The sequence below is a fragment of the Caloenas nicobarica genome, chromosome 1 (assembly GCF_036013445.1).
Source record: "Caloenas nicobarica isolate bCalNic1 chromosome 1, bCalNic1.hap1, whole genome shotgun sequence".
Classification (NCBI taxonomy): domain Eukaryota; kingdom Metazoa; phylum Chordata; class Aves; order Columbiformes; family Columbidae; genus Caloenas; species Caloenas nicobarica.
This window is the reverse complement of record NC_088245.1, coordinates 196258262-196279015: the sequence shown is the minus strand read 5'-3', so window position 1 is coordinate 196279015 and position 20754 is coordinate 196258262. Positions and strand designations below refer to the sequence as shown.

At 40.4% G+C, this 20754-nt stretch overlaps 1 protein-coding gene across 2 annotated transcripts in view; it reads left to right on the top strand.

Annotated features, from left to right (window-relative positions):
• Positions 1 to 15407, top strand: part of IFT88 (intraflagellar transport 88) — a 49164-nt gene extending 33757 nt beyond the window's left edge. For both annotated transcript variants that reach the window (XM_065632133.1, XM_065632142.1), the window contains exons 22-26: positions 425 to 490; positions 2274 to 2380; positions 6859 to 6919; positions 14377 to 14472; positions 15155 to 15407. In XM_065632133.1, the coding sequence (XP_065488205.1) occupies positions 425 to 490; positions 2274 to 2380; positions 6859 to 6919; positions 14377 to 14472; positions 15155 to 15276 (452 nt within the window). In that variant the 3' untranslated portion in view covers positions 15277 to 15407. The remainder of the gene's footprint in view (positions 1 to 424; positions 491 to 2273; positions 2381 to 6858; positions 6920 to 14376; positions 14473 to 15154) is intronic.
• The last annotated feature ends 5347 nt before the right edge of the window (positions 15408 to 20754 follow it).

The window sequence follows — 20754 nt, the reverse complement described above, 5'->3', positions numbered from 1 at the left end:
CGGGCAAAGGAGAGGCACTCAAACAGGATTGTGATGGAAGGAAGGGTAGGCAGAGCTCCGCTGTTACGCATTTCCATCTGACCAGTCCATACATCTGCAGCCTCAGATAAGCCCTGATATGACTGATACATCTTGTCTTGCCTTGTACAACAGTGGGGTCCTAGAAGCAGATCAAAAAAGGACAAAAATCAGGAAACTCTTCTTCATTAATTCTGTCATTTACTGAGTAATTTGGACTGTTTTCAGATGCTCTTAATTTTTACTATCAGTAATTAAAGAATGTGAAGTTTGGTTTTATCACATTTGGTTTTATAATATTAAATCATAAACTAAAAATATGAAGTGATGTTAAATTGTATCAATTTCTCATCAGATATTCTTTTTTATGTTTGGAAATGTGGATAGAAGTTTGTTTTGTTTGCAGGTAACTACCAGAAAGCTCTAGAGAAATACAAAATCATTCACAGACAATTCCCGGAGAATGTTGAATGTAAGTTGTTTCATTGAGTGGTACAACTATCAAAGGAAACTTTCTTATACAGCATATGTGTGTTAGTAATCATCTGATGTAAGTATTTTTCATGTGAAAATATTTTCACAAACTAACATTTTTATTCATGCTAATGCTGCACGTTTTCTGTGACAACACTAAAGCATGATTTAAGAAATATCAGAGTTATGCTGAAGAAGAGAGATGAAAATAAACAAATTGGTTGAGTTGTTTCTCATACATACTTCCTAAATTTGACACCTACGTTAGTTATCTTTCTTATGATAAAATATATGTATTTTTACTTATAGTCTTCGCTAGTTGAAACTCCTGCTTTAAGTCTCTAGATATGAGAAAATCTTATTGTGAAGTTTTATTAAAGCCAGGCTGTCCAAAAGAGTGCAGAGGGCGAGATTTTGTTGTTGGGTTTTTAAGTACAGTTCGTTAACCAGTCTCTGGAAAATCCATAGAAAATTTCAAACTAAACTACAGGAAACATAACTTTGAAGCATAGGACATTTTGCAGAATCAGTCACACTCTGGATGAAAAAGTGCCATAGAAAATAGGGGTTGTCACTGGTTGTGAAAACATCTTCTGACGTGCCACACTGTGTGCTTCACTAATTTCAAAATACGAGGTTGTCACCAACAAGCCTATGCTTTTAAAATGCTATGTGGGAAGAACAGTCACTCTATTTTAAAATAAAATTGTATCGTTCTGCTTTAACAAAGGTACTGATTTTTTTAGAGAGATATCATACACCTCTGTTGTACAAGAGAAATGCAATACTATGACTTGTCAAAGTGACAAGCAAAATGTCACGTTCATATTGGTCGCACATATTTCAGAGAGGCAGAGTCTTTAGCAAACCTTTTAGAATGCTGATGTTTTTCTGAACGTAGTTTCTACAAATCACAAAATGGAGGCAAGAGTTAGACAAGACAATTTAACTGATTTTACAGTTTTCTACAGCTGAAACAATGGTTCCTCACTCATCCCTCTCTGGCCATGTGCTTCCAGCCATCTTACTTATGCTTATTGTGATGCTTATCTGATCCCTCAGTGACAAGTTCAGCTCCCTAAACCAGCAGAAAACTAACTTAGCACAACAGGAAAATAACATTTGTGAGAGCAGTCGGGAGAGCAATGGATCACGTCATAGTTGTTTCTGCTTCAGAGGCAGCTCTTTTCACAGAGGTGTTGATAAACACATAGGAATAGCAACAATTTTTCTGGAGTCTGGTGTAGTGTCTCAGGAGACTTTTTAGGGGTTCTTTTAGTTCCATCATACAGTTATAGTTGATCTTCATGCCTAGTTTGTTGTTGTTTTTTTAATTCTATAAATACTAATCTTTAAAAAAATCAACCACAGCAACAGAAAAAACAAGTCATTCTGATTCACTGGGCATTTCTAAAATTGTTTTCAACAAAATGCTATTGATGTGGCTCCTCAGTAATGACTTAATACTGTTATTATGCTTTCCAGTTTCCAAAATATTTTTCAAATGTCAAGAGTTCCAAACCGTATGAGTTAGTACGTCTTGTGCCTTCCACATATATACATGCTATTTGCACTGTTCATGGATACAGACACTGCATCACAGAAAATGCTGAATTATGTTAAAAATATCACAACTTTCATAGTGATACTGGAGTACAGTTACCTTGTATTCACAGTTAATTTGCATTGTTTGCCATTCTTTATGTCCGGTTCTTTTAGGGTGCCTTGTGGTTTGACCTGCTTGTAAGCCTTTTTTTAACAATGTCTTGCTTTTCAATTAGGCCTCCGATTTTTAGTTCGTCTCTGCACAGATATGGGGCTGAAAGAAGTCCAGGAATATAAAACGAAGCTCGAGAAAGTGGAAAAATTAAAAGAAATAAGAGAACAGGTAAGCTTGGTTTTTTTTCTGTGATTGTACAGGATCGCTAGGTACATAGATGAAGCTAAAAGAGCGTTTATGATACTTCAAGACAAAATGTGTATTAACTTCCTGGTTTAGAGAGGCTCGTGTTTTGCATTATTTGGGTTTTTAGTTTTAAATTACTGATCAGCCTGATATCTGTCTGAATGATTTTTGAGCCCCACCTTTTCTGTGATTGTTTTAAGTACTAGCGAAAGATGGTTTATGTGGATGTGATGGGAATGCTGGAGCCACCTGCATAATTCCATGTCTCTGGAATGTCATCTTTCCTACTTGTTTGCCAGACTGTATAAAGTGTATTTCTGAGCCAAGTAATAGTGCCACTATAGGGAGAGAAGGAGAGCCTAAGAATTTGTCCATGTCGTAGAACTCCTTTTTGCTATATACAAAGCTGCAACATTGACAGATTACATAAGTAAAAGTAAATTATTCATGTTAGTGCCAATTTTTAAACTGAAAAAAAAAATCTATGGAAAAGCTACAGGCTGTGAAAGGTATGAGATCATAACTTGTGCTCTGTTCAGAGGAGTGTGTGTGTGTTTGTGCACGTGCATCATTTTCTTGCTATTCCTGTGATAAAGTAAGATTTTAAAATTAAAATCAGCTTCTTGTTTAGAAAGCATTATCCCTGCTGTTGAGCCGCAAAGTGTTCAAGCTTGCTCTTCCTATCCAGTGAATTGCCTCAAAGCTACATAGTCACGTGAGGAGACATTAAGTCTTTCTTAAGATATTCTGCTCCTAGTAACACTTGCTGGCTCCCTTTTGGTGTCAGGTAATGTGTAAATACACCCTTAGTTATTTCACTTTTACTTCAATTCCAGAGAGTAAGTATGTACATGTACACTAGGACATTTTAAAAATGAAACTCACAAAGGGAAACACTGATAAAAGGATTCCGAATTTATGCTACAAGTATCTTGGTTTGGATTTTCAGTAAATGTAAAATTTAAAGCACTTGAGAAACGGACAGAAGAAAGCTGTCCACAAATGTAGTAGAGCTAATATTCCTCTGTGTCTCCCCCATGATGGTATCAGTAAGCAAAGCAGATCATCAGACAGAATGTTCCTATTCTGCAAAACTCATAATTAAGAGATCACTCTGAAGTGTGTTAAACAGGCTTTGTTTGGTTTCTAGGGAATATCAGTTCAATATCAGTGATATACATAGTTCTTTGCAATAACTTCCAATATCTCAGTGCTTTACTCAGGAAAGCTCAGAGATGAAACCAGTTAAAACTGGATTATTTTATAGGTTGTAAGAGAGAGATGGGTCCTTGGAGATGGAAAGGGTTATCTGTTTCTTTGCATATAATTCCAGCATTTTTTACACTCAAGGTATTAATTCTGTACCATAGATCTGCAAATATTGAGGATTCTAAGGAAAGGGTTTTTTCCTTTAAGAAAGTGAATGTTTGAATAGTGAAAAAAAAAAAAAATTGTCCCATCTCTTCCAGTTTATTTCATGTTGGCAGCAGGAGCTTCCCTGAACACATTCCTGTACTTTCTGTTGGGGAAAAACCTACCAGTAAAATATTTAAAAGACTAAATCATGTAAGTTATTTAAGATTTTAGTAACGCACAATTTATGTTTAAATTCTACCCCTGGGGTTCACAGTACATTCTCTTCGGAACCTCTGAAGCCTGATCGGTTGCTTTCTGCTCCTTCGTGCAGCTCCTTGTCATGGAGGGACATGCTCCCATCTCCCTCTTGTCAGCCATGCTCTGAAATCTCCCAAGTTCAGTGTCTCCTCAAGGAAAGGAATAACTTTTTCTGTCTCCAAGGAGCCCACTGACCCAGTTTTCTTAAAAATTAACAACCACTGTAGATGTAAAGGAACAAAGACTCTAAGAAAGATCTTACAGAGCGCCTTGCCATTTAGTGTGCTGCTGCCCTTTATTAGAAGTTGAGTGTTTTCCTGTGGCAGAATCTCAACATCAGTGCTGTCTCGCAAACAAGAGCCCTGCAGTTTCTTGTTGCTATTGGTATTGAGTTCGCATCCCCTGGTTTCGAGGTTGAGGATTTTTTTTTGTTTGCTTGGATGGTTTGTGTGTGTCTGGTTTTTTTTTAGTCTTATGTCTACCATCTGGATTTGGAAATTACTAGGTATTTTTGTCCTAAGAAATTCCTTCTGTCATCCATGAGCCTATAGTCATAAACTGTGTTTTCAAGTTCTAAAATTATGAAATTTTAATATTTCACCACCAAATTTCCAATAGGAACACTGGTTTCAGTTAGCAATACCAGATATAGTTCAGTTCGTGCTTCCGATTTCAGACTTACTCGTAACTTCTTGATTGGACCCAGTAAAGAGAAAATAGATAAATGTTGGGGTTATGTACCTACATTTCAAAGTCTGCACACAGACTTTGTCTTCCTTTAGAAATTTATCAAAGTTTGCTATGCTGGCATTGTTTTTCCAGAATAAGTATATCCACATGGAGTTTATACCAAAATAAATACTCTGAAGTACTTATTTCACTCGGTTCTTAAATATGGACAAGTTGCTAAATATTTCCAGCCAAGAATCTGGGAACATCTGTGGGGTTCATTCCCTGTAGAAGTTTTTCTCCCTGCCTCTCACAGCATTGGATTTTTACTGTAACCTTCATATGTTGGTGTGGTTTTTTTGTTTTTTGTTTGTTCGGTTTTTTAGACTGCATTAATCGTTTTCATCTTTCAGTTTAAAAAAAGACAGGTGATAGTGTAAAAAGCTCACACAACCTTCTTGGCACTGATGTATACATGCTTTAGTATTTATTTCCATTAAGTGTGCTTAATGACTGAAAATGAGGGACTGATTGGGTGTGCTGTGATGCAGCGATGATAGGGGCAAGCACTGGGGGGACTTGCTGCCTTTACCTCCAGGCATCTACATCTGGACTAATCATCCTCAATTTCTTTTGCAGTCATGGGAGTGAAATAGGCATTTTTAGGGTGGAAATCATTGGACATGTTTTAAATGTCTGCGTTCAGTATGGGATGACTTACAAACTACTCACTTGGAACTTTACAGGAATTACTGCTATGCTTAAGCTGTAGTACTTCTATCATATTTTGGGGAGTAAAGTCCTGTTGTGCCAATGCCATGAGGGCAGGATCGGACAGGGACACTTTGCTCTGGCAGGCAGAAGCTGAGCTTCCACTGGCAGCCGTGGTGTCAGGCTTACAACGTTTGGGGAGCTTAACATGCTTCCTGAAGGACTGATACATGCTCCTTCACTGGGCTGCCAATAGGATATTTAATCCAGAATTCAGAGAACATATTTCAGACTTGAGGATTTCCCAAAATAAATAAAAAGTATGAGAAATTCTGGCCCCAGACTGGATCGTTCCAAGACCGTTCCTGGTTTCACGCTGGGCTCACTGCTTTCCTGTCTGACTCCTGTGAGTTTTGATTTAAGGGTTCATCCTTTTTCTGTTGCCACAAATCTTGAAAGTTCTTTCACTTCTGTGTCATTTCAACTTTGCCAGACTCCATGATATTTTTCTGGTAAAAAATGAGTGAAGAAGCTACAGTAATTGACTCGAAGATACGGTTAGGTAGTGTGCACATGTGTTTTAATCAGATCCTGAACTCATATTTTGAAATAATATAGAGAGATTACTTTATTAACAGCTGAGTGCTTTATACACCAAGTTTTTGTACCTACCCATCAAAAAGTCCCTCACTGAGATGCACCTTCCTGTAATTGAGGCGATACGTGCATGAGAAATTTGGTGTTTTGGCAGGAGAAGCGAAGTCTGCCATGTGATACAGAGGTATTGCTTTGATAAACTCTTAAAGTTTTCAAATAACACTAACAAAAACACAGCTGGAAGATGTTTATGGTGCCTTCCTCAGTGCAAGAGAGCTGACTTTTTAAACACAACTTTTAAAATATTCACCTTCACCTTTATCTTGCATTTAACACTCAACAGCAAATTAAGTTTTGCTGTAAAGTACAGTGCTGTGCCAAGTATTCAAAATTTAAGGTCTATGAGGTGAATAGTTCTTTTTATAGATCTCCCTACTTCCCCCACTTGAATCTTTACAATAATAAAACACTTGTGGGATTTACAAGACGTTAATAGGCAGAGGCTACTTTGAACTCGTGCATGGAGGGCTATGTTGCCTGTTTTTTCAGCTGTACTTTAGAAAGCTACATCTGAACTAGTTTTATGCACATTCCTTGTATAAATTTTATCTGAAGACAAATAATTTATTGAGATATTCTGTTTGAATTTCATAGAACTCTTGTTTTATGTAAACATTGGATTTAACACTGATTTCAATGACAATTTTGTCCATTAAAAACAAGGTTTATTAGTTACAGTATAGTAAGCCTAGTTTAATGTTGTTCTATTGTTATATTAATAAGCTGAGTTTTCAATAATTCTCTCAAATGTATATTAGTAAATGTGGGTTTTGTTATGTTCTCTTCAAACGTTTTTCACTGTTCTGCAGCGCATTAAATCTGGCAGAGATGGCAGTGCACGCAGCCGCAGAGAAGGAAACGCTGCTGGTGGTAAGTACTTCATGCCTCTGCTTAAGTATCAGATTTGTCAGGATCCTAAAGAAAATAGTTTTTCTTAAAATGTTTGTAAAACCTCCTTACATTCTGAAATGCACACGAATGTGCATTGAGTAATATGCAAGCACTTCACGAATTTTATTTCATACTTTTTTATTATCTCATTGCTATATGAAACCTCAACTGGTATACTAGTATTGATTTGGTCTAAGATTTGTGCTTTATAAATGGATGTCAGTGTATTCCTAAAGCTAAATTTCTGCTTGTTTTCAATACTGCGGACTGGAACATTTTTATCCCGTTAACTTGGAACTTGAACATTTTTATTGCATTAACTTTGGAATATTTACTACAAGGAATCATTTATTGTAATAAAAACAGAACATGTAGGCCATGAAAAACAGGAATTCATTGTGTCTTTATTTAACACGGAGAAAAGGGAACTTTGTGCCCACCATCTAGTCTGTTACCTTAGGTGTTCGTTACAAGTTCAAGAGGCTATTTTGTGCAACCAGCTCTGTAATAAGGAGAAGGCACCAGTACTGTCTTTGAGCTCCTTCTTCCCCTTTTCCCAGTATAGCAGAGCTGAAGTACTACAACCTTCCATAGCGGAAAGCTTGCTCTCTGACTGTGAAGTCTCTCTGCTCCTACAGATTTACAATGCTGACTTTCATAAATGTAAAACTCCAGCAGTGTAAGTCTGGAGACTGGCCTGCTTTGTCATTTTTGCACTAGGTAGTCTGCATATTGCAGAGGTAATGATTTTTCCTTCCCATGATTAAATCCATGAAATGTCAGTAATTTTAAACCTAACTGTTCCCTGCTGCTGCGCTAAGGAAACTACCAAACTTCAGGCTACTTCAGCTGCCTGGGAAAAAATCCCTATTTTGACCCAAACAGGAAATGGTTTCTTTGTATTCTGCTTTTGGTTTATCTTAATATCAGCAGGTCTCATAAAAAGGTATCCCCTATAAATTCTTGCCTCTCTTCCCTTCCTTTTACAGAGAAATAATTTATGGATTTTTTTTTTTCCTATTTGGTAATTTTATTTCTCCACCTAAATAGTAGAGGCTTTACTACATTTATGAAGACTGCTCTCCTGGGTTCTCCAAGGGTTCCTAATGAGATCACTCTTAAGCATCCAACACCCGGTCCCTTTTCAGCTCAGTAGTTTCACTAGAGAAGCTTTTAAATCATTTTTGATATGTAGAAAAACGACCATTCTTCTAGGATTGAATTTTACCTGTTCTGGGCCTCAGGCCAAAGTAATTCTTGGGGTGAAATTCCTTATTTTTGTAACACAGAGGGATGGAAATGTTTCTGGACTCCTCTTCGTTACATAAGCCCTCTGATCAAGCAGCCATCTAGAGGTGCCAACAGAACAGCAGTTTGAGACAGCATCGGGACCTGTTATCTCCCTGAAAATGGAGACCCACTTTGGCTTATAATAAAAAGAAACAAAGAGCGGCATCAGCAGCAGGGAAGGGTATTAACAGTTGTGCAAAATATTGCATCAGGCATGCAGGCAAACGGCACAGAGAGTCTCTTTTTCTTACAGCAATATTTTGTAATTATCCCTGCCGTCATTAGTGAAAAAGGGGTATGTTATCAAGAAAGAGTCAGTAGTTTAGCAAAAGAGGATATACATAGTGACAAAGCTGGAAAGATGCTAAGACAACATTACTCCCCCAAACTACCAGTTTGTCAATACTTATTTTGAAGACAGAAATATCTATGGAAAGTTGTCATTTAAAAAAAAAAAAAGAAAAGAAAAGAAACCCCCCTTCCCTCCCCCTGCAAAATTGAACACGTGAGGAACTGTGACTGCAAGCTCTAGTAATTCCAAGTTATTATTCTTTCCCCCCATAACCAGCGTAATGGGGAAGAGCAAATGCAGACATTTAGAATGTCAACATAAAGAGGACGAGAGGGTAAGCAGGGTCAGAATTGACCTAGAATTTGTTCTGTCAAAGAATTATTAATTCTTAGATTGCTCAAGATATTGTGTCAAATTCCTGAAAGAATGTAAAAAAACAGAGTTTGGGAACAAGTTTGTAAAAAGCATGTTTGAGAAGTCTCTGCTATACAAATTCAGCGCCAAAGATCCAACCTTTCTGGAAATGGCTGATCAAACGAGCAGAGGTACAAAGAAGGTCCTGTCCTGAGCCTGCAGCTAACTTTCTGCTGGGATTCCCAGTTAAAAGTTGTGGTGAAATGTACTAAGAGGTATTTTTAGAAGTCAAAGGCATTAAACATTTTTAACTAGTGGTGTTGACTCTGGGGAACCTTATCAATGAAGAAGCTGCACACCCACAGCAATGGATGTTAAAGACTATGTTGTAGTGTGTTTACCTTGTACTGAGAATGACTCAGAGAAACCTGAAGACCCAAAAACTATTTTGTCCAATGTTTGGCATTATTTGCCTGGGGTATGAGTCCGTATTTTGCAGTGTAAGAAACTTCTGTACATGGCCTGTGTGAAGACACACATGGAATACAAACATGAGTTGCTTTATTTCAGAATCTTAGTACACTTTTGATAAATTAATGGCTTAAAAAAAAAAAAGAAATTTTGTATACATTTTAAGATTAATCTTTTCCAGTGGTGTTGCCAAGACCAAAAGGGATTAATTTGCTACAATGTATGAGGGATTTCCATCATTACTGAACCCCATGAAGCATTGAATCCTGCTTAGTTGGGTTCTTACTAGCTACATTAAAGTACTTACTAGCTAAATGAAGGCTGTATGCATTCCAAATACTTTAGGTATAATGCATGTTTTGTTTCTTTCGTCTTACCAGCTCACTGTCCTTATACTTGCTGGCATTCCTAAGAGAATTTATTTTTCCAAGTATTTTGTCCCTACATAGTTATATATTAGGAGTATTAATAATTCAGACTTCCTTGTTTTAGGAAATACGATCTGAAATTGGTTTTAAAGAGGAAGCTAAGAGGAAAGAGAACTAAGTCAGCAGGGTTTGTACTTAATAGGACCCCTACTGCTTTGCCAATATAAATTAAAACCAAGGCACCAAAGCATAATTTTCAGAATAGTAGTATACGCATGGATAGTAGACAGAATGGAAAAGGGGAGACCAAGAAAACTGAGATCTGGAGCAGCTGGAGTCTGCTCTTGTCTTGTGAGAAGGGTAAGCATTAAATCTAAAATCCCTACCCAAAATTGAACACGTTTGTTAACTCTTATTATAAGAAGTGAAATTTTCTTCTCCCCGTGAATATCAGATTTATTATTTTCAATCTATTTGGTTCATGTTGGAAGCAGATGACATTGGTACACTCCCTTAAAAGTCCTTTTCATTTAAAAAAAAGGGGAGAAAAAAACCAAAAACAAAACACTAAAAACTTGAAGGGAGCTAACAGTACATCTCAGTTCTCAAAGATTTAATTTTCAGTAACCTTTTCTTGTTTTCATACTCACTTTTTTGTGTTTTGCAGAGATGTGATACTAACATCCAGAATTTGGAAGTTAAGACATTGCAGTTTTTACTACCCTGAGAAATTTTTACTGTTCAGTAGCATAAGGCCTTTCATAGATAAGGGAGGGTCTGACCTTGAGGAATACCTTACCATAGCAGTGTTTACTTGGTCTGTGCATTTGCTCTGCTCTCTGAATGGAGAGTTTTGTACTGGATGAGAGGGGAGTTGTGTGCGGGAGGAGAGGAGCCGCGCAGTCTCGGACAGGAGCCCAAGGAAGCATGTCGAATTCTGAAGATGAAAGGCTGAGCACTTTGCATTTTCCTTGTTACCCGAGCCTGTCCAGATGAGCTTGGGAAGGAAACAACATAAGAATAATTTAGGTATCTTTTCCCTTTTTCATTCCTCCTGTGGTGATGTCAGTGGCAAAATGGGTTTGTCCATCCCAAAGAAACAGCCTGTATTCAAACACCCTTTACCGGCACATTGGGATCGCCTCATATAATATGCAAGCACATTATCGATGTTAGGACAATAAGCATTGTAATAATCTTCACTGTGACTGAAGCAAGAGGAAGGAATGCACTTTAACTGATACCAGTATGTAGAGTATATTATTTATGCATTTATATGCATAGCTCCCAATTAATGCTATTGCACACAGACTGAGAGGAAGATCATGTCAGCATGATAACCCAAGTCTCAGGTATAATCACTTTACAGAGTAAATATATTTATAAATCAGATTTTGAAAATATATTGACCAGCTCTGCTTAATCGGTTCCTGTTGCTTTTTCAACTGAAATCTGGAGCCGTGTTCCTGCAGTCAGTTTATGTTTATGTGTATGTGTGCACATTATCAACCCAGGGTGAGTGCACTGGGACTGGTTTCCATGCGAGCTACAATAATAACAGAGCTTTTAAATAAAAGTACAAGAAGTAAATAAATAATAGGCATGTATTAATTGCAGTGAAGGTTTTCTTGGATACAGACAGCAACTTAATTCAGCACTAATCTTCAAGTATTCATAAACTTTATTTAATTAGGAGCGTGTGTTTATACAGTTACTAAAGTTACATGGTCAGCAGAATTTTTAATAGCTGCCATATTGGCAGCCAAATCCTGGATCCCATGGCGAAGTGTCAAGAAAAGCCTTTACCCCAAATGGCTCAACAACTAGGACATTCTTCCTGAAAGATGGAGCTGGGGAGTTGGACTCCCTCATGTGAAGGAAGGCATTGAAGCCACACCTCTTGCTTCTTGACATCTACATGTTCTTGGAGAAAAAAATCCATCAATCCACTATTCAATACAAAGAGTTGCCCCCTTCCCCCAAATACAAGCTTGATTTACAAATTGTTGGAGGCTAGGAAATAATTCTTGGAGAGCTACTGTATGTGCTTGCTCTACTTTTGATGCTTATCCCTAAGTATCTTGTTGTTCTTTTGTATGGACAATAAGCCAGTTTGGACAGGTCTGTAACCTTATCTACTAAGTGTTAAGAGGACAGTATGTCAAGGTGGTATGTACTGGTCGAATAACTTGCTGCTTCTAGAAGGAACAGCCCACACCCCACCTCAGCACTTCTTTTCGTTCCCACTCCTGGTCATTTATTCTCGCTGCTTCCCTTGCACTATTGCTGGCGTTAATCTAACCCTTTGGTGAGCTGGTTCAGTTTATTAAACTGACAATAAATAATGTGTTTGGGCAGCTGAATCAAATCTGAAGCCAAAGAGGCTACATTTGTGGGAAAAGCTTAACAGCCACCAACATTTCCATTGACTCTATTGGTTCATATACTGAAAGGGGAGCTCAGGCTCCCGGGCTGAATGCTGAACACCCTGCAGGCATCTTGCTGCTCAGATGGCCATTCTGGGGAAGTCAATCATACCAGTAAGTGCTTAGAGAACTTCAAAGCTATGCAGGGGGAAGTGGGTGAGATTTAAGCACTTCAAGGATTGCATATGATTTTATGATTCTGTATCCACTAGGGGGGAGAGAGAAAAGAGGGGAAAATTTTGCTTCAGATTTTGGACTTACTGCTTCTTTATCTTTTTGGATGTAACCCTAATAAAGCTTAAAGGTCCTAGGATGTCCAAGAAACCTTCTGCTTTCAGCTGTTTGTTTTGGAGCAGTAAGATGTACAGGTAACCTGGGGGTATTATGTTTATCTCAGACATTTTGGTTTGTCTGCCATCTTTTTTTTTTCTTCTTTTGGTTAATATCAAATCCTTCAGCTTCATCTGGTCGTATCAATAAAACCCACGTGTTTCCCTCATTCACAGTTGAAAATATTTGATATGCCATATACTTTCTCTTTTATTGTTGCTACACTAAATTCTTCCTTCCTGGAACCACCCAACTAAACCTCTGGAGTTTGTCTGACTAGTTCAGCTGTCTCCTGGCATGGTTTCTGCTGTATCATTCCTATCTTTGCATCTCTTTACCACTTCTTCCAACTTTATTCCTTATTTTATAAACTGTTTTCCCTTGCACAAGAGTCTGTGCCTACTCCTATATAACTTTTCTCTGCTTGTTAAACATCTTGTATTCTCCTCTAAACTGTCCTCAACATGTTTTCATCCACACCATTTTTGAAGCTCGGCGCTTGCCTCCTTGCTGTGCCAGCCTGTCCAAAGCCCCCTGGGATCAAGAGGTGGCTCTTTTGTAATTACACAGCCCTTTGGTTGAGACCCCCCCAATCAAACTCATTGATTTCTTTCAGTTTCTTCAAATCCTTCATTAAATATTCACTTCTTCAATGGAACCTGTCAGTGAGAGTTGATCCAAGGGAGGCTGATGTACATTGAACTAGATTTTTCTTGCTTTGAAGTTTCAACAGTAATCTGTGTCTTGTAAACACATTAACTGTTTGACATGTGACTGTATGTATTAGATCTTTCTTGGAGCGGAGACATTGTCTTCCAATTCAGGGCTGAATAAACTGAAGTCTACAGTAGTATTTATAGAGAAATAAAGATTTGTCCTCTTTGTGGAAGATGTTTTTTTTAAATAGTAACAATATTTATGAAAAGAACATTTACAGTAAATAAGACAATGGAAATGTGTCGCCAAGTCCAGACTTTGTAATTAATGTTTGCTGAATGAAACCCATTTTTCCTCCTTACAGATGGAAGACTTTTAATACCAGCATTGTTTCATGTTATAAATGAGCATGTTTGTATTTGGCTGCTTGGCATGTCCTGCCTTGTAAATATACCAAGCCAAACACGAAACGTTTTCTTCTAGGAGAAAAAGATTGCATAAAAATTTGTTGTAGCAGACAAGATTGAAAACTTGCCATGAATGTGAAAAAGAGATTCAGAGGTGAACAGAATATTTAGAGTGTCTGGAATACTGCTGTGGCAAGAGAATGTTAATCTGACCTTGTCTGGGCACGAGGCAGCGCTCGGAGCCGACACATTCCTTGGGGCCCCGCTGCAAACTGAGCTGCCAGCACGGGGTTTGCAGCGAGATGCGGGGCCAGGATGGTCCGTGTGCACCACCTGTGCCTGCCCGCCACGCAGACGGCACGTGCCAAATATTGCTCTCCTAATTAAAAGCAAAGTTAGTGTTGTATTTAACGTTGACAGCATTCAACAGGTGGATCCTACTAGTATGTTAGTAAGCACACAGACATATGAAATGTCTGTATACATTGTGACAGTGTTTATATTTATCTTGCTTATTTTAACTCCAAAAGGTGACTGCAATTTGTAAGCAACTGGAATGTCAGCATTCGAAGCAGAAATATTTTAATGTGTTTACTCCAAAGAAAATAAGGCTGTATATATTTAAAAATAAAAAAACCAACCACACACATGTGGACACAGTGTCCATTGTGTTTTAATGACTACTATTACAGCTGAGTATTGTATCCATCATGAAAAGATGGTTTCATCCAAATCTTGTTTGACAGATAGCAGCTGAATTTATGTTGTTCTTGTATCACGATTCCACAGAACATAGCAACATGTTATTTGTCTTCAACTTTTTTTTTTTCTCCCCCCCCAGATAGTGGTGGTACCAAAGGGGAAAGACTGAGTGCCAAACTGAAAGCTTTGCCTGGAACAAGGGAACCCTATGAAAGTAGCAGCAGTAAAGAAATAGGCAAGTGGGCATCTTCTACCTTCTTACTTTCCTGGCCCTCAAAGAGAGAGGAAATAGAAAAAATAAGTTCTTGGAAGAGCATGTATAATTAGACAATTGGGAAAACATTTTCCCCATGAAATAAATGTGAAGAATGGCTTTAGCTTCATTGTTCAGAACTCACTATAAAGTAATCGTAAATATTAAGAAATGTAGCCCATGGAAATACTTATTATTTTTGCTATCTGTTACATCCTTTAGTCAGTTCTTGTGGTTCTGCGGTCACAAGTGCTTCAGCAAGATTGAATTTTCAAAGGGGTTTAAAATCCCAAATCCATGTGGAATGTGGTACTTCCTAAACTGCCTTCTTTAACCAGCTCATCTGTCTTCCTGTTGCATGCACTTTCCAAGGTCTTTTTCTCACTTACTGATTGTAATAAAATAAAGAAAAATTTATTTTTTTAAAAAATAAGGAAAAACGTGCTTCTAGCACTCAGATACCTTGCTCCTGTGCCATGCCTTACTTCCCAAACGTGGTACCTTGTTCTCCTTCAGCATTCACATGCTCTGTCTGGTCTGCATTTCAAAGACACCTTTCAAATATGTCGTGCTAAAACTTACTCTTGTGTTTGATTGTATATGTTTGAAACAAAGCTAAAATTACTTGCAACTAACTATTTCAAATGTATTTATTAAACCCTAGATGCCTCCTACATAGACCCACTTGGCCCACAAGCAGAAAGACCAAGAACTGCAGCAAGAAAAAGAGCTGAGGAAGATGACTTTGCTGATGAAGAACTAGGAGAAGATTTGCTTCCAGAATAGCATATGGTCCACTCATGACCTTTTCTCCTTTTAAAAGCTTGAGCAGGACAACATTAATGCAGGATTTTTTGTAGTGGATTTTGATAAAATATTTGTGAAATACTTTGGATATATGGTATCTTACATTAAAAAACATGGATTTGAAATAGCAGTGTCTTTTAGAACTGATTTTTTTAAATGCTGAGGTTATTTTACTCATGCATAAATACTACACAGGCATTCAAACTCATTGCAAACTATATCAAATGCATAAAGCTTTTGCTTTCAGAGATATGTCTGATTATAATAGGAATCATAGCAGTCTCTAAAATTTCACCTTTCAGTGCAAAATACCTCAAAGCAATATTATAAGGTTGAATGTCCCATATCTCTCATCCAAAGCCAGAACTTACTTAAGGCCTGTGAATTGACTTTCTGAAAATGTCTTTAAGGCAAAGCCCTTAATACTGATACTGAAGAAGGCATCTTAATTTTAGTGTACGCTTAGCTGAGCTAGGGCCATTCTGCAGTCTCTTGGCAGTCTCCTAGGTATTTTTGCAATCACAAAGATGAGGAGTTTTTATTGTGAATGGTCAGAGTGGGCAGGATTTCAATCTAGTTTGTTCGGAATTGCTAATGAGATTTCAGCTTTTGAATCTCATGTTGTGGATCGTGGCACTGCCTACACAGATGTAGCTTTCTACAGCCTTGGTTGAGTATGTGCAAAGTTGTTACAGAAATCATCATTTTGCTTATGAACTGAACAAGTCTGATCCAAAGACATTGAGACATGTTAAATAGGAACATGGGGTTCCTGATTTCTCTCACTCTTTGGAGATAAGAATATTAGATGTTCAGAATTTCCTAATAAATACTTGCAAAACTAGTACAGTGGGGTGACAGGGACTTGTTTTTGAAACATTGGTGTGAGTTTGGTGTAACAGACTTTGGTTATTACGCTTTGAAATGCAAGGATTCAGTCTTCTGAAATTTCCAGTGCTGGTTCCCAGTGTTGATGCTTAACTGTTTCCTGACAAGTGACACTCGAAAGTTTTCTTCATATCTTCAGGAAATGTTTCAAGTCTCATAAGATGCCTCTGCAAGTCAGAGAATGATAGAATGTCCCGAGTTGGAAGGGACCCACAAGGATCATCGAGTCCAACTCCTGTCCCTGCATATGACAACCCCACAGTTCACACCACGTGTCTGAGGCCGTTGTCCAGTCTCTTCTTGAACACTGTCAGGCTTGGGGCCGTGACACCTCCCTGGGGAGCCTGTTCCAGTGCTCCAGCACCCTCTGGGGGAAGAACCTTTTCCTAATGTCCAACCTCAACCTCCCCTGGCACATCTTCCTGCCATTCCCTCGGGTTCTGTCATTGGTCACTAAAGAAAAGAGTTCGGTGCCTGCCCCTCCTCCTCCCCTTGTGAGGGAGCTGCAGCCGCCATGAGGTCTCCTCTCAGTCTCTTCTTCTCCAGGCTGAACAAACCAAGTGAATTTAGCCACTCCTCACACAGCTTCCTCTCCAAACCCTTCACCAACTTCGTAGCCCTCCTCTGGACACTCTCCAGTAGCTTTACATCTTTTTCATCCTGTGTCACCCAGAACCGCACCCAGTGCTCCAGGTGAGGCCGCACCAGTGCAGAGCAGAGCGGGACAATCCCCTCCCTGCCCGGCTGGCCATGCTGGGCTGGATGCACCCGGGACACGGTTGCCCTCTTGGCTGCCAGGGCACACTGTTGGCTCATGTTCAACTTGCCGTTGACCAGAACCCCCAGATCCCTCTCTGCAGAGCTGCTCTCCAGCATCTCGTCCCCCATCTGTATGTACAGCCAGGGTTGCCGTGTCCTAGGTGCAACATCTGGCACTTGCTCTTGTTGAACTTCATGTGGTTGGTGATTGTCCAGTTCCCCAATTTGTCCAGATCCCTCTGCAGGGCCTCTCTGTCCTCGTGAGTGTTGACAGCTCCCCCCAGTTTTGTGTCGTTGGCAAACTTAGTATTCCCTCAAGTCCTGAGTCTAAGTCATTTATAAAGACATTGAAGAGCGCTGGCCCTAAGTCAGATCCCTGCAGGACCCGCTAGTGACTGGTCACCAGCCTGACATAACCCCATTTACTAGAATCCTTTGAGCCCGGCCTGTCAGCCAATTGCTCCCCCACTGCATTGTGTGTTTACCCAGCTGTGTGCTGGACATCTTGTCCAGGAGAATACTGGGAGAGACAGTATCAAAGGCTTTGCTGAAATCCAAAAAGGTCACATCAACAGGCTTCCCTTGGTCAACTAGGTGGGTAATCTTGTCGTAGAAAGAAATCAAGTTTGTTAAGTGGGACTTTCCCCTCATGAACCAGTGCTGGCTGGGACCAATGACTGTGTCATCATTCAGATGTTTTTCAATAACTCCCAGAACAATCTTCTCCATGATTTTGCCAGGCACAGAAGTGAGGCTGACAGGCCTGTAGCTGCCAGGGTCATCCCTGTTGCCCTTCTTGTAGATCAGGACGTTTGCCAGGTTCCAGTCTTCTAGGACAACTCCAGATTCCCAGGACCATTGAAAAATCGCAGAGAGAGATCTCGCTTGACATCAGCTAGCTCTTTAAGCACCCTCGGATTAATCCCATCAGGCCCCATCGACTTGTAGGGATCTAGCTGGAGTAGCAAATCCTGTACAAGTTCCAGATTCGTTGGGAATTTATTGTTCTCAAAGCCTGGTTTTCTAGCCCAGGGCTATGGGGCTCCGCAAGTCCATCTTTGGTGTGGTTAGAAATACTTCTTTAATGGCACAGTTGTAGGAATGTGATCTTGTGGGGTTTATGGTAGTTAACAAGCTGCTTTGTATGTGACATGTTTCCCTCGTGCTGCAGCACTTGGTCTAGGAGCGCACCAGCTTCCCCTTGCTGCTATAAGCAAAGCACATTCAGTGTGGTCCGTGGTGCACCCTGAGGAGCTCGCCAAAGGAAAAAAGTCACAGTAAGCTCTGGGGCCTGGTCTTTCTGGAGGATGGAAAAGAGCGTGAGAAAGAAGCGGATGCCACCTCTCTGATTTCTGCAAGCCTTTTCCATGCTGCAGTTCTCTCTTACCGGCAGGACAGAAAGGAAAAAAAGATGACTTCGTCTGCTGCAGGGAGGGACAGACTGATAGACCTTGGGCTTGCCCAGCCCCCTGAGTTGGAGGACCATGAATGTGGGAAGAGTGACTTTCTGTTTGTGGACACTGAAATTATAGGGGAGCAGCTGTATCAGCTGAATGTTCACAAGTCCATGGGGCCTGATGGGATTCACCCCAGTGTTCTGAAGGAGCCAGCAGAAGAGGATGTTATGGTGAGACTCCTATTATTCATCTGCCAGAAGTCCTGGGATTGTGGGGAGGTCCCTGTTGACTGGAAGCTGGACAATGCTATTCCAATCTACAAAAAGGGTGAGAAGAAAGACCCAGGAACTATAGACCTGTTCATCTAACAGCAGTTCCTGAAAAACTATGCAGAAAATTATTCTGGGTACTCATGAGGAGTAAGGTCATTTAAAGAATAATGCAATCAACAGGCACAGTCAACATGGGTTCCCAAAGGGAAAGTCCTGTTTAACTAATTTGATGTCCTTTAATGATAAGGTTGCCTGCCGAGTGGATGAGGACATGGCAGTGGATGTCATTTTTCTGGATTTTAGCAGGGCTTTTGATACTGTCCCTCACAGCATCCTTCTGGATAAGTTGTCCAGTTGTGAGATGAGCAGATTCATGGTGTGCTGGGTGAAGAACTGGCTGAAGAACTCAGCTCAAAGAGTTGTAGTGAATGGGGCTACATCTGGCTGGTGACTGGTCACCAGTGGTGTTCCTCAGGGTTCAATGCACCATTAGTTTGGAGTTGAATGCACCATTAGTTTGCTGGTGATGCCAAACTGGGAGGTGCTGTTGACTCTCTTGAGGGACAGGAGGCCCTACAGAGGGATCTAGACAGATTGGAACATTGGGCTATGATTAATGGGATTAAATTAAACAAGTCCAAATGCCACATTCTGCACCCGGGATGGAGTAACACTGGGCACAAGTATAAACTGGGAGAGGAGTGGCTGGAGAGCAGCCCTGCAGGAAGGGACTTGGTGTGCTGGTCGACAGCAGCTCAACAGGAGTCAGCAGCGTGTGCCCTGGCAGCCAAGAGGGCAAACCCCATCCTGGGGCGCATCAAACCCAGCATGAGCAGCCGTCAAAAGAGGCGATTGTCCCGCTGTGTTCAGTGTTGGTGCGGCCTCACCTTGAGCACTGGGTGCAGTTCTGGGCCCCACAGTTCAAGAAGGATGTGAAGGTCCTTGAATGCATCCAGAGGAGGGCAACAAAGCTGGTGACAGGGCTGGAAGGAAAGTCCTGTGAGGAGCAGCTGAGGACTTTGGGCTTGTCTAGTTTGGAGAACAGGAGGCTGAGGAGCCACCTCATTGCTCTCTACAGCTTCCTGAGGAGGGGAGGTGGAGAGGGAGGTGCTGAGCTCTTCTCCCTGAGACCCAGTGACAGGATGTGTGGGAATGGTTCAAGCTGCACCAGGGGAGGTTTAGACTGGACATTAGGAAGCGTTTCTTTACCAAGAGGGTGGTCAAACACTGGAACAGGCTTCCTAGAGAGGTGGTTGATGCCCCAAGCCTGTCTGTTTGAGAGGTCAGGCAGTTGGACTAGATAATCATTGTAGGTTCCAACTGAAATAGTCTATTCTAATTCTACTCTGTGTTTTGCAAACAGAATTTTACTTCTGTTCCGCCCCCGCACAAACTCCCAAGAACTTTTGGAACATGTTATTTCCTATAGTGTGAGGATCTGATTACGTAATGCTCTGGGTTATGATATATTTGCATGTTATTTTGCAAGCACTGTTTAGCTTGCTCTGAACTGACAGAAAGCCATGTGATCCAGCTCCAACACTGGAATAATAAGTCCTTCTCGCAGTCAAAATGATTTAGCCCAGGTTCATCTCCTTCAAAACCACGTCAAGGATGGCTGCCTACCTCTCTACTAGAACTGCAGCACTGCCAGGGCAGGCCCAAAGCAGAGGAGCTCATGTATAACCATCCGTATTGCTATTATTGCTATTACCAACCTCCCAGACAATGCCCTTGCATGACCCCAAGGTTGGCCTGGGCCAGGAACCATTCTCCATTAGCAGCTTAGGCGCAGCCGCCTCCTTCTGCTGGGTGAGATATTCTGTGTGAGGGAACAGAAGATGTGACATCTCACGTGAATCGCCTGTCTTGAAGGATGTGTGGCCATGCTAGTAGGGTGCTGTGTCTAAATTAATCGCCTGGGTTAGACGTGATTATTGTGCTACCTTGATGTGATGACTCTGCCCCTGTCCCGGAGCTAGCTTGGTTGGCATTAATCTCAGGTATAGCGTGAATTGTGTTCCCTGCTGCCATGTAGGATGCCCTCACTCCTGGGGCAGGTCTCAGAAACTGCAGAAGTGGAAAAACTGCATGAGTGGAAACACTGCATGAGCTAAATAATTCTACCTTGATCCCAGAAA